General features: G+C 43.1%; 1 protein-coding gene across 2 annotated transcripts in view; it reads left to right on the top strand.

Moving 5' to 3' along the window:
- The window catches only part of Kat2b (lysine acetyltransferase 2B), a 97,388-nt gene that overhangs the window by 77,923 nt on the left and 5,129 nt on the right, over positions 1–14,336 (top strand). Inside the window, exons 11-17 of one of the 2 annotated variants that reach the window (XM_052191942.1) lie at positions 852–978; positions 6,460–6,570; positions 7,114–7,257; positions 10,368–10,482; positions 12,181–12,217; positions 12,425–12,488; positions 12,610–12,694. In XM_052191942.1, coding sequence (XP_052047902.1) covers positions 852–978; positions 6,460–6,570; positions 7,114–7,257; positions 10,368–10,482; positions 12,181–12,217; positions 12,425–12,488; positions 12,610–12,694 — 683 coding nt within the window. Of the gene's footprint in view, positions 1–851; positions 979–6,459; positions 6,571–7,113; positions 7,258–10,367; positions 10,483–12,180; positions 12,218–12,424; positions 12,489–12,609; positions 12,695–14,336 lie in introns of those variants that run through there. The other variant, XM_052191943.1, reaches the window with a different exon arrangement.

Raw genomic sequence — 14,336 nt, 5'->3', positions numbered from 1 at the left:
TTCATAGTCAATGTATTCTTGGCTTTGTTATAGTAACGAGGTACCACTATAGACCAAGTTAGCCATATAGGTAGGGTTGCACCAAAGTTTTGTTGGATCTTCAGGCGAAGTACAGAGGACAGCACAATCTGTTACACCATACGCTCTGTAATCCTGGGAAAATTATTGGAATTTAGGATATATTAACCAGAAAATCTTTGGGTTTAAGGAAAACCAAAACAACCAAGGATGAGGATGTAGTTCAGTGGTAAAGGGCTCACCTAACATGAACAAAGAAAGCCCTGGGTTCAATACATAATTCTACAAATAACTCACTCACTCACTCACTCTATAAACAGACAAACGAACCCAACAACAAGTAAGCAGCTGTCTCCAACTGGCTGTATTTTGACCTAGTTGGCCAGACAGTCTATGTGAAATGTGCTCTGTGCCCATGGCAAGTCAGAGTGAGACAGTCCGGTGAGATTCCACACTTTGGGGCTTGACAGTTCCTACCTGTGGATGCTGTGTTCTTTGCTATAATGTCGCTATGCGAGTAAGTGTGAACTCTTTAGAAATGCAGGCCACCTTGGGTACAGCTTTGAGCTCTTCCGCCAACTCCTGTATCCAGTGCCCAGACATTGGGCGTGCCAGTTTCAAAGCCCCTTTAGACACACACTTACGCTCAGTCGCTTCTCAGGGAACGCTTCCTTTATTTTCGTGGGAGCTTTGATGAAGTAGACTTGCTCCATAGTCTAGGGAAATGGGTGCCTAGCATCGAGATGAAAGAACTCCCTGCACCCCCATGCCCTTTTTAGTCAACAAGAAACATAAAACTCTGACTTAACTTTATTATTATTATTTTTTTTAAGGAAACACAAAACCCTTGCTTTAATTAAAGATGGTCGTGTCATTGGTGGTATCTGTTTCCGGATGTTTCCGTCCCAGGGATTCACAGAGATTGTTTTCTGTGCAGTAACCTCAAATGAACAAGTCAAGGTAAGAGTCGCCCAGGACCTTAGCAGAAAAGCAGAGGTGGGGCTTCTTGCTGATGCTGTACAGTGTGGGAATTCCCTGAGGCACAGCTCCGAGAAGGCTCAGGGTGAGAAGTTCAGGCCTTCTTTGGAAGTTCTCTCACTGTGTGTATGTGGGGACAGTACATCAGCCTGAATATTCTCAGTAGGGTTACAAAGAGGCTTTGTCCAAGCAGAACATATACCCTGACAGTAGCAGATGGCAGACAGAACTTTGAAAGTAAATCTGTGTTTATTGTTAATTTATATGTAACAGACACAGACAATCAGATGGACAGAGAGACAGACACAGATACACACACACACATATACAATTTAGTTATCTCACACACTTCAGCAAGGTTCTCATGATCTTGACTATAAAAAAAAAGATGAGTATTAAGGAAATCCCAGAAGGGGTTGGGTATGGTGGCCCACACACATTTAATCCCAGTACGTCGGAAGGAGAGGTGGGCAGATCTCTGTGAGTTTGAGGTCAGCCTGGTCTACCTATTAAGTCCAGGATAGCTCAGAAGACCCTGTCTAAAATAAAAACAGAGAGAAAGAAGAAAGTATTTACATGGATTTGGCTCTGAGCATTTCTTTGAACCCAGAGCTGCTAAGCTAGCACTTCGCCACACATGGCTGTAACCCTATTCCTTCTCTAGGTTTTGATTTTGCTGGAGTCCTCCTCTGCCCCTCCCATGTTGTCTCTGGCACGGGTCCTCTGGTCCGTGGAGCGAAGGCTGTGTGTAGGACCGCCTTTGGTTTGCCTGGAATAACCTAGATGTGCTGGGGACAAAGAGCACTTCTCTAGACTCCGTCATGTTCTACTCTGTTTTTCTGAGGACATTGTGTTAGTCTTAGAAGGTTATGCTTTTAACATTCAGCAGACTCTAGAGCAGTGGTTTTACAACCTTCCTAAAGCTGCAACCCCTTAATACAGTTCTCATGCTGTGGTGACCCCCCCCAAATAAAATTATTTTTGTTACTACGTCATAACTGTAATTTTGCTAGTTATAAATTGCTATATAAATGCAGGATCTTTGATATCTGACCCCAAGGTGGTTAAGGTCCACAGGTTGCAAACAGATGCAAAAGAGGATGAAGAAACTGTGTGATAAGGGGCTGGGAACAGCTTAGGAGTCAGTAGCACTGCAAGAAAAGTCTTCCTAAGGTCTGAGGCAAGTCATTCTACAGAAGCGTGGGGAAGCTGCACACAGGAGCCATCAACGCACTCAGTCTAAATGTTCTAGAAAATCTATTTCAAACAAGCAAGTGAAGGCTGGAGAGGTCATTATTTTCAAATATGTTTCATTTAACCTAAAATTCAACATCATGAGGAATTGTCAACAGCATCTACATTCTCCGTGCTAAGCCTTTGAAATGGCTGTGTAGTTCACACTCCCAGCCTGTCCCACCCAGCGTGGACTGGCCACATTCAAGTCCTCAGCGGGCACAGGAGGCTGGTGGCTTCTGTGCTGGGAAGTGCAGGCTGCGGAGTCTGTTAGCTCTTTCAGATCCAAAGAAGGACTGCCATTTACAAAAACCAAAAATAAGTCACTGGGAGAAATCATTTTCTGTTTAAAGTGTGGTTAGGTCTGGATACTCTTGCTTTCTTTTACTGTTCAACACCCCTCCCCCACCCTTTCCTTTTTAAAGACCAAAAGTCTCATGGAATTGATGGTAGTCTCATATTTGCTATATAGCAGCCTTGAACTCCTGGTCCTACTGCCTCTGTATTCTCTCTCTCTCTGTCTCTGTCTCTGTCTCTGTCTCTGTCTGTCTCTCTCTCTCTCTATCTGTCTTTCTCTCTGTCTCTATCTCTGTCTCTCTCTCTCTGTCTCTCTCTGTCTCTCTCTCTCTCTCTCTCTCAGTGGAGTCTTATTTTGTGCTCATGCTCTCCTGAAACTCTTTATGTAGGTCAGGCTGACCTTGAATGTAGGACTCTTGCTTTAATTTCCAGACTGCTAGGGGTTAAGGGATTATAGCTGTGCATTCTAGCTCTTCATGTTTTATTTATTTGTTACATTTCGTTTTCATTTATATAGAGGCTCCCTGTGTAGTTGCAGTTGCCCTGAAACCTTTGTGTAGAGCAGGCTGGCTTAGAACTCACGGAGGCCCACTTCCGCCTCCTGGAATACGGGAGCCTTTTAGCTTTGACTCCTGACACTCAGCATCCAATTGCAAATACAGACTTCATAATTTGTCTGTGGAAGGGGAAGACTCAAATTAGGCAGGGACTGCCCTGTAAGCGCTTTCCCAAGGATTCTATCCAGAGGCCCTTAGATGCTGCTCTTGCTTTTTGTCACCTCCCCTCCCCATACATGGGAAGTATCCAGAATTTAGGACCTCATGGAAAGAAAGCTTTGTTTTGAAATACACAGAGAAAAACCTTGCCTTGGGAATCACACCAGTAGCTTGTAATTTGGTCAGTTTTTTGTTTTGTTTTGTTTTTGTGTGTGTTTTTTTTTTAAAGATGCCACACCACGTACTTAATTTGGAAGAGTTGATCAAGGTGGGTATAGGCATTTTTCAGGATTCCATAGGGAAACTGAAGATACCTTGACTCAAACAGAGTGGGTAACTCTGTCTCATGACCTCCAGAAGGGCATTTCCCTTCCCTGCCACAGCACAGACCATGTAATTTTCTAAAAACTTGAAGGAAGGAGGCCAAACATTACAGACTCAGTAGAAATAACAAGGGGAAATGTTTTTTTGTTTGTTTGTTTTTTTGGCTTTTGGAATATGGGTGAAGGGTTACTTACAGGAGCAGAAATGGTTCCAAGACAGCTTATCACGAAAGGCCCATCCCAGTGCGAATGAGAGCCCCCACAAGCTGGGAATCTGGAGCGCACGGCCCAGCCTGCAGGCAGCCTTCCAGCCAGAGAGTGTCTTCCCAGATGCTCCCGCTGGTCAGGAGTCTTTATTGTTTATATATGTGTGAGGCCTGGAACAAGCCCTCGGTGTGGGAAGTCCTGAGCCAATGGTTGCTGTTGCTACCACCACCAAGTCAAGGACCCATGGGAAAAAGTCAAAGCTTCTCTCCTCTCCCACAGAGCAAGGCCTATAAAGATGGCTGGTCCTCGTGCAGATTCTGATAGTGTGGGCAGAAAATGCCCATCATAGTTTTCCTCCCTTAACACAGTGCTTCTGAAATCCTTTTGGGGACAGGGGTTGTACCACCCTTTCACGGGGCCTCCTAAGACAATCGGAAAACAGTTATTTATCTTATGATTCATAACAATAGCAATATTACAGTTATGAAGGAGCAATAAAAATAATTTTACAGTTGAGGGTCATCCCAGCATGAATAACTATATTAAAGGGTCACACCATTAGGAAGGTTGAGAACTATTGCCTTAATATTTACAGCCAGAAGACTGCTCTCCTACAGAGACTGTTCTTACTGAGATTAGCTATATCTGTCTTCTTGTTTAGTTGTATGAAACAATTCAGCCTCTTCCTCCCCCTGATCAACTCTGTATAATAAACATGCTGAGCTTTGGGGCATACTTGTGTGTTGCGGGGGCTCAGGGACGGTGGTTTCTCTGTTGGATCTCACAGATCCTGGCGTGTGTGCATGCCCATCCGTTTTTCATTCTTGGTCTTCCTGAAGCAATTCTCCAGGTATTCTGGGAATTAAACACAGGTACTGTGGACGAACAAGCAGTGCTTAACTGCTAGCCATCTCTCTAGCCCCAGCAAGTTCACACACTCTTTAAATGCTTAACTTAATCATTTCTATCTCTTCTCCTTTTACATATGATGAATACACTGTCCTGAATCTATGCTGTACAACAGAAATCTGAGTTTCACATATAATTCTTTTTCTAAGTCAAGTGTGGTAGCACACACCTTTGATTCCAGCAGAGGGAGGCAGGGGCCAGAGAGGCAGAGGGGCAGAGGCAGGTGGATCTAGCCTGTTTCAAAACACCCAATAAATAAATGAACAAGTGAAAAAAAAATTCTAGGAGTCATATTGCAAAATAAAATAGAAACAAGTAAAATTAAATTTTTATACTTTGTATTTAACCTAGTCTGTCCAAAATATTGCCATGCCAACATGAGATAAGTATAAAATGTATATATTTTGCTGATGACCATTTTGTGCTCCTAGCACCATCCAGTTGGCACTAGTAAGCTGCCATGCTGAATAATATCACAGGTCCATTCTATAATTGTGTTTTCTCTCTTCCCCGTGTCACTATGAATTCTTCCATGAGATATATTTCACTTGTTTTTCTATTCACATTATATCCAGACTCACAGTGTCTTGGTATTGCGGTATGTGTAGGAAAAATGTCCTTGGGTGGCATGACTGGAAGAATACTCTCCAAAAAAAGGGAGATGTGGCTGCTGACACCCCACCTGATAGTAGCCAGGCATAGGGGAGAAGAAGTCCTGGGGTTGCTAAGGGGTCCCCCCTCGTGGTCCTGCTTGATTTGAGTGAGGCTTGGGAAATGAAAGTAAACAGAAGTGAGGGTCAGATCCTGTCTTCTGTGCTGCGATTCTGTGAGGTTCTGTCTGTCTTTTGTGGTGGCCACTGATTTCTGGATACGCTGCTACCGCCGCCACCACCCGGCTCTCAGTTTTCACTTTTCAAATGAATATTTTAATTTTAAAAATACATTATTAATTCTTTGAGAATTTCATACATTTGTACAAATGAGAGCCCCAGCTCTCATTTTTAAAAATTTGAGACAGGGTTTTTGTATATAGCCTTATTTACCAACTCTAGACCCTCCCGGCTCGGCATTTTGAGTACCAGCTTTATAGGCGTGCACCAGAACACTGGGCCTGTTTTCATATTGAACCGAGTCATTTATTCAGCATTGTTCACAGTTTTTTCTTCCTGCTGTTGTGTTGCTGACTCAGATTCTGGGTTTCTCAGGTTTTTCTTGGTCTGATAAGCCAAGCTGGAAGTCCTGTGTCTGAGATGCAGTTGCTAGAAGGGTTGTTGGTGCCTGGAACAGGTAAATGCTTAGCTCAGTACACATGGTGCCCAGTGAAGACCTGCATGGCTCGTTTACATACCTCAGATATGCTAATGAGATCAGATGTGCTAATGAGATCATACCTCAGATATGCTAATGAGATCAGTACCATTCATCTGCCTCCCTTCTTTCATCTCTGCTTTTCAACTACTTTCAAGATTAAACTCACCATCAGCATTCACTCTGCAAACATCTGGCAGCTAGAAGGATTTTAGGACTGAGTTCGGAGTCTTACTGTGTTATTTTCAAAGAACCAGGAGCTAGTGTTTGCCAGTGATGATAATGTTTTGAACCACAGATTTTTAATGTCTTAGTTTGTGTTTCCTTTTCAAAATTCAGACATGCAAGAAATAGTTCCTTCAAGAAAGACCCTGGTTGGTAAAATATTTGAAACTACAAACTCCTGTACACTACCATTTTCTATCATGTTTTTAGGAATTTCTTTTCTTGAGTATCTTTACTTCCTCCAGGGCTATGGAACCCACCTGATGAACCATCTCAAAGAATACCACATAAAGCACGAGATCCTGAACTTCCTCACATATGCAGATGAGTATGCCATCGGCTATTTCAAGAAGCAGGTCGGTTCCTGATGAAGCTGTGTGCTCTCAGATTGTGTATGCATGCACATGTGTGTGTCCAGGAGCATGCACCTGTTTGTGCACTTTTGATGGCCAGACATCTTTCTGCCTTACTGCTTTGAGACAGGGTCTTTCACTACATCTGAATCTCTCTTAAGAATTAAAAGAGGGAAATTGATTTCATTTCTGGAAAATGTTCATTTTTGACAAAGTCTGCCCAGGTTTCCAGTCTTAGGAGCTTGGTGTAGTCATTCTGATCTTGAATTTACATTCCTCCTGCTGGGATCCGTGATGCGGAACACTGCCACCACCAGGCATTTTTACATTTAAATTTGCTTCCTGTTGGCACTGTTTGATTTTTGATGGTTTTGTTCATTAGGGGGCTTTCTGTGCGGCTGTTGTTCAGAGCAGGGCACTGGTGCTGGGAAGAGAGTTCCTCTGAATCCTTGGCACCAGGCTTGGCCCGGAGCCAGCACTTAGAAGACAGTTGAACAGCAGGCGTTATGCACAGCATCCTAACGAGTGATCTGATTTGCCTTGTAGGGTTTCTCCAAAGAAATCAAAATACCTAAAACCAAATATGTTGGCTACATCAAGGATTATGAAGGAGCCACTCTGATGGGATGTGAACTGAACCCTCAGATCCCATACACAGAGTTCTCTGTCATCATTAAAAAGCAGAAGGAGGTGAGCTGCTGATTCCTGTTCTGCCCAGGCCAGCCTTAGGGTGGACTGCATTTCACTGGGCTCCTAACCCCTCCTCTACCCTCCTTCATGTGTACGTGTACTAAATTGTGTAAAATATAGCATGTATACAGTACATCTTAACTTCATTAGGGCCTATTGCAATCTTATCTCTTTACTGTCATCGCCAAAAGGACCCACGATAGCCGCTGCTAAAGCGTTAGCCTCTGGTTTGCAACACCCTAGTCCCTGTCACTCAGGCAAAAGGCATTCTTTCAGGCTGTGTTCCAAGCTGTCTTTAAACTTCTACAGCATTAGTCTGACCCACCCATTTGGATTTAATTATTTATTCCACAGAGACATTTCTCTGTAGTGTGCATTTCTCTCGTTTACACTTCATGCTCTGAAGTCGTATCCTTCAGAGTAATAACTGGTTTGTTATCTGGGTTTTTATGTCCTTCTTTGGGCTTGCAAACAAGAAACGGTAATGCTGGAGAGGGATCCAGATGTGAGTTTACAGTGATTTAGCACCTTTTAGAAGGCAGAATGGCATACTGGAGAGTCCCCAAGACTAGTCATGAAGTGAACGAACTCTTGAATAGCCAGGGCCATGAGCTGGGAGCTGGGAGGCGGATGACTCTGTTTCATCCAGTACTCCTTTTACTTCATCTTCTGTGTTCTTCCCTGACAAGTTACCGAAGAGGAACATCTGCCTTAAAGCCATCTGCTTGCTATTAAGATCTGTAATCCCAATTCTTTGGCTTACTAGATATTACCCAGATAACAGCCCAGAAGCTTACATAACGCCTAGTAACAGCAGTCACTGAGTGTTTTATTTAAAGTTGGTCAGGCAGGTGCTGCTATAGAAGAGCAAAAGGTATTTTGTTTTAAGTTAGAAAATCTAAGTACTTTTGTTGCATGGTCGAAGATGTCTGCCTAATAGGGGCTGTGGGAGAATTCCTAATGCAGCAGGTGCCTCTGGGCCTGCCTTTTTAGAGAGTCACCTTGCCTCACTGTTCTTTAGAGTCTATCAAGCAGGTCTAGACTTGGTAGCTCTTTGATGTGTCTGATCAGTTGACCCTGGCATTGTGCTGAGAGCTACTCATTCTGTAGTCTTCCACTAGCCACAAGCGTCCATCCCCTAGTAGAATTCATCCCCTGGAAGTCTGCAGACCCCACTGAGAATGATCTCTTCACTCTTACTTTATAGAAGAGATCTGGAAGCAGAGATATTTCAGATGGCTAATTTTTTTTTTTCACTTTTTAAAAGACAAGTCTTTCTCCTCCTCTTTCCTGTTTCCTCTTGTCCCCACGTTCTCTTTGGCTTCTCCCCTTTTGTCTTTAGTCTTTTCTCACACATACCATTGAATGGAAGAGCTTTTCTAGTTTTTCCCCACACACATAGACAATGTATCTTGCTCATATCCACCCTTTGCTTCTTTCTCCTGCATCACATCAATGTATCATTCACATGACTCCCAACTTCACACCTTAAAAAACAACTCGCAAATCACTAATTCTAGTTAGTGCTGCCCATGCACGCACATGCATGGGGTCATCCACTGAGGCACTGACAACCTATCAGTGGCCACACTCACAAAGAAAAGAGACTCTCCAAAGCTCTCAGTTCTGTTGACTTCTCTCAGGGTATGACATCTGGAATTTTACCCTCTTCAGCATGCGATTTCTAGCTCTTAGGCAGGTAACCACAGCTCTTGTGAGTTCACGTGTGTTTGCATATGTATCAATCAGTGTGTGTCCCCAGGGCTCCCTTTCACAACATTCCTCCCCGCCTGCTGACTCTTGAATTCTTTCTGCCCTCTCTTCCATGGTGTTCTCTGAGTCTTTGGGGTTTCTCCCCTCATATCCTTATTCTCAGTGTTTTGAACTAGACTTTTAAAGAGAGCTGCAACCATACCATAATAAAATAGTTGCTTTTAGCTGGGCAGTGGTGGCGCATGCCTGTAATCCCAGCACTCTGGGAGGCAGAGGCAGGTGGATTTCTGAGTTCGAGGCCAGCCTGGTCTACAGAGTGAGTTCCAGGACAGCCAGAGCTACACAGAGAAACCCTGTCTCAAAAAAAAAAAAACCAAAACAAAAAAAAAACCAAATCCAAAAAAAAAAAAACAAACAAAAAAAAAACAAACAAAAAAATAGTTGCTTTCTTGTAGAGATAGGCTAAGTAGCTCTTATCCAAAATGCTCCTGACCCAAGTATTTTAGAATCTGTTCTTTTCTTCTTCATTATTTCCATTGACTTACTGATTGGGCATCTTTAATGAGCAACCCCAAAATCCAAATGTCAGACTCCGCTTGTGGGAAGCCCCGTGAGGAACAACAGCAGGGAATAAGCGATGAGTACTGAGAACCTTTCTAGTCCGGGAATGATTAGAATCAGCTGAAAGTGGAGAGAAATAACTCTCTCCACAGGTGAGGCAGCTTCAGAGATGCCTGTGTGCACCGGGGGATAATGAGCAGGAGCAGGCCCAGCACAGCAGACGACGGACACGCAGATAGGACCCTGTAGAGAGAGTGGGAGAAAAGGTGATGGGCAGGGAGGTGTATGGCTGCTTGCTTGTGTGTATGCCTATGAGGAGGTTGCTGCGGAGTGTGGCTCTTACATCTTAGTCCATAAGTGAGACTACAAGAGGCTGGGCCTGGAGGGGCCCCTGCCAACCTCCACCCAACCCCTCCCTCTGATGGTCCTTTCCCTAGTGTCAAAGGGTTGGTTCAATGTTACTAGAGGGATATGGTATAAAAGAATACTTCTTTTAAAAGATATATTTAACCTTTTCATATTTACGTATATAGGGTGTACACACACACACACACACACTCACTCCATGACATGTGTGAAGGCCAGATAACGACTTGCTGCAGATGGTGTCCACCTTTCACTCTGTAGAATCCCAGGGACTGAGCTCAGGTCTTTGGGCCTCTTTACCCCTTGTGCCACGTCCCCGGCCCAGGATTCTTCTGTCTTTTATCTGCTCGGGTGTATTCAGCCTTCTCTCCCTTTTTGTCCAGCCTCAGAAGCATCGTCTCTGGTTTATCTGACTTGTCCTGGTCTAACCACCTATCTTGACTAACCACCTGTTTCCCCACGCTTTTCAGATCATTAAGAAGCTGATAGAAAGAAAACAAGCTCAGATCCGAAAAGTCTACCCTGGACTTTCATGTTTCAAAGATGGAGTTCGGCAGATTCCTATAGAAAGCATTCCTGGAATCAGTATGTATAAGATACTTTTTTAAAAAGCCAACTTTTCTTGTTGCTCCCGTGAGACATGTTTGGACTGATTTCCAGAGTGCAGTCATTTGAAAGGGTTTCACCTGTCTCCTGTTCCATGTGTGGTGTTTCTGGTCTTTGAAGTGGGCGGCAAGCTGGCTGTGGGGGATCTCCCCTGTAATCCCAGCATTGGGAGACTAAGGCAGGAGGTTGTAGTGTTTGAGGCTAACCGAGACAAGAGTGAGACATTATCTGGGGTTGGGGAGGGCAATAATAAAGTTTCTGATGTCTTTTTCTTCCTAAGTCAACCCAGACAGTGTACCTTAAAAAAAAAAGAGTTATTAATATCTATAATTTATTCAGTCTGGAACTTGCACACAATGTTTGGCAATAGGAATATGTACTAAGTTAGCATGGAAACTCTGGATTTTTATATTTATAAATGGTCAAACGGTTGTATAAATTATTCCGCATAAGGTCAGAACAAGAAGTAACCCATTGTGCTCTCCTGTGACCTGTTGTGGACAGCCTGCCTCAGGGCCACAGGAACCCTCTGCCTGATATTTCTTCTTCCTCCCTCCCCAAGTGATGGAGGTCATATCAGTTGTTTCAAGTTTTCCTTTTACAGTAGCTCTCTTAAGACTTCTTTTTCATTCTCTAAAAGTGAACTGTATTGCATTGAATCATGCAAAATGACTGGGGTTTGCGGATTAGAAGCTAGCAATTATCATTTAGCAATCTTATTTGGTTTGAACCTAAGTTCTTATAATGACTCAATACCTCCCTGCCTCCAGAAGACAGACAGCAAACTAACATTTTCCAGGGAAGAGCCAGGATACCTGTTTGATTGCATCTGCCCTGCCTCAGAGCTCCCTTTGCTGATCCCAGGCTCTCACATCCCTGTGTAGTCCCTGTTACTGAGTAATTGCCCCATTGTTGAATGCCTAGCAGTGGTGCCAGGTATTTTTCTGTGTTTATTTTATTTGTTCCTGATTTATTATTTTCCTCTTTTGTCAAATGTTTATCTATTTGGACTTTTTTTTAAAAATTATTATTAGTATCAACTAATGTCACAAGGGCTAACGACACTTAGTTTCTGTAGTTCTGCTTTGTAGGTAGGTAAACCTAGGAAGGGATAAAGCGACCTTTTAAGGATAAGGGAAGAAGTCAAATCCAGATCCACTAGACACCAGGTCTCTGTAAACCAGATATTCATTGCAAGCAGGGCCTTGGCCAAACAACACAGGAACAGAATCTTGTCCTGAGCTAAAAGAACAGCAGTACTTTGGTGCAGGGTAATTGAAGACATTAGACTTGGTGTAGTGCTGTTTTCTTCTCTCCCTTTCTTCTTTTTTTCTTTTGAAGAGTTGCAGTACTTGCATTAGTAGACACTAGCTGAGAAGGAAGCTCAGGGACCCAGTACTTGTCTCCGTAGTGGTGTGTGGTATTAGCTTCAGGACCCAGCACTTCAGAAGCAATTTATGAATCAAAGGCATTAATATAGCTGCCAGTCCGTGAAAACCTTTTATGTTGTAAGCTGTGTGAGAAAGAAAATATATGCCACTAATTGCAGTGTGTCTCCCTTAATAGACATTTATTGAGACGTGGCTGTCATGTATGATGCTTTTGATAAGTAGTAAGTATGTTATTCTCTTGACCCAAAGCAGTTCTCATTTAGTGTTTAATTTTGTTGACATATAGGAGAGACAGGCTGGAAACCAAGTGGAAAAGAGAAAAGGTAAGCAAGCTGGGCTAGAGGATGTTAATGGAAGTCGCTCTTCCCCCTTCCAGCGCGTTAGAGGAAAAGGGCTGAGTGATGTTAATTGGTACACAGCAGTTGGTGGGCTTCAGTTCCTAGGCTGGGACCTGAGAGGCTGAGCTGAGTGGTGAAGAGGCTGGGGGCGAGGACACTAATCCTTCTGCCTTTGCTCTCTGTTCTTTCAAGTAAAGAGCCCAAAGACCCTGAGCAGCTCTACAGCACCCTCAAGAACATCCTGCAGCAGGTGAAGGTGGGTGTCTGTCTTTCAGTTCATGCTCTTATTTTGAAGTGATTTCCTACTTAACATTTATTTCCATATGAGATACGTTGTTGTTATTATTATTATTAATTATTTTCTTCTTTTACTCAAGAGCCATCAAAGTGCTTGGCCCTTCATGGAACCGGTGAAGAGAACAGAAGCTCCGGGATATTATGAAGTTATAAGGTTCCCCATGGGTAATGCTATCGCAATTTTCTCAGTATAGATATAGAACTGGATGGTGGGGTGGGAGAGCGATGTTGGCTAAGGTGGGCTTGCTGTCCTCTGTGACTGTGAGTGTGTATTGAGTGGGATATGTGAGAGGGAAGTGGGAATAGAATTCAGGGACATTCTATGTATTTTCAGTACACTGGTTATGGAGTGTAGGTAGGTAGGGATCTTACTGTAGGCAGGTCTGGATTACAAACTGGCTATTTGGCTGTAGCTGCCTACTGTGTTACTGATGAAAAGAAAGCAGGTTTTTATCTTTCTAATATGGCCTGAGTCTGCTAAAAGTCATTCTTATTTTTAAGGATTGTTCAAGATAGAGGGTTGGAGAGATGGCTTAGTAGTTAATAGCACTGTCTGCTCTTGCAGAGGCTTGGGTTTAATTCCTAACACTCACGTGGTGGCACACAACTGTTTGTGACTCCAGTCCCTTGGGATTTGACTTCCTTAAGCACTGAATGCATAGTACTATGCAGGCATACACGCAGGCAGAATACCCATGTCTTAGTCACTATTTCTGAGAAAAGACATTATGATCAAAGAAATTCTTATGAAAGAAAGCATTTAAGGTCTTGTTTACAGTTTCAGAGATGTAGTCCATTATCATCAGTGGCAGCATGGTGACATGCAGGGAGGCATGGTGACATGCAGGGAGGCATGGTGACATACAAGGAGGCATTAGAGTAATAGCTGAGAGTTGAACCTTGATTCATAGGCAGAGGGAGAGACTGGGCCTAATATGGGTTTTTGGAACTTCAGAGACCATGCCCAGTGACAGAAGTCTTCCAACAAGACCACCTCTCCTAATCCTTCTAATCCTTTCAAATAGCACCATTCCTACTGACCAAGCACTCAAATATATGAGTCTGTGAAAGCCATTCTTAGTCAAACTACCACACTATGCACATAAAAGGTTTTTGTTTCTCCCTCTACCTCCTTGCTCCCTGAGTGAGTCTATTAGCACTAGCTGACTTGGAGATCACTTTGTAGACTAGGTTGACCTCAAACTTACAGCAATCCTCCTGTTTCAATTTTTGAATGCTGGAATTAAGACTGTGTGTCAATATGCATGGCCACATAAATCTTTTTTTAAAAAGAAGTTTTGAAGCTAACAGAATGAGGGTAGATTAAGCTCCCTTATGGCTAGACTTTCAAAGGGAAAAACTCTAGTAAATGATTTTTTTTCCAGACTGTAGATGCCATGTGTGTATTTCCTTTAACTATTTTTTCTAGCTGTGCAGAGTTGGTGCATACCAACGCACCTGTGGCAGAGGCAGGCGAATTTCTGAGTTGGAGGCCAGCCTGGTCTACAGAGTGAGTTCCAGGACAGCCAGGGCTACACAGAGAAACCCCATCTTGGGAAAAAAAAAACAAAAAAAAAGTTTTTTGTTTCTAAAACTATATTATTGTGTGTGTGTATAGTGTGTACATGTGAAGTCAAGTATCATAACACACAAGTGAAGGGGAGATGACAGCTTTGTGGATTCAAACTGGGGCTATCGGGTTTGTGCTGTAAGCACTGCTACCTGTTGATCCATTTATCAGCTTCTGCATATTTCTAATTTAATCATTTTCCAAATCCAAAAACTACAAAATATACTTCTGGAATGT

Source organism: Apodemus sylvaticus, chromosome 9, assembly GCF_947179515.1.
Source record: "Apodemus sylvaticus chromosome 9, mApoSyl1.1, whole genome shotgun sequence".
Lineage (NCBI taxonomy): Eukaryota > Metazoa > Chordata > Mammalia > Rodentia > Muridae > Apodemus > Apodemus sylvaticus.
The sequence above is the reverse complement of the archived record's forward strand: the minus strand, read 5'-3'. Positions and strand labels throughout refer to the sequence as shown.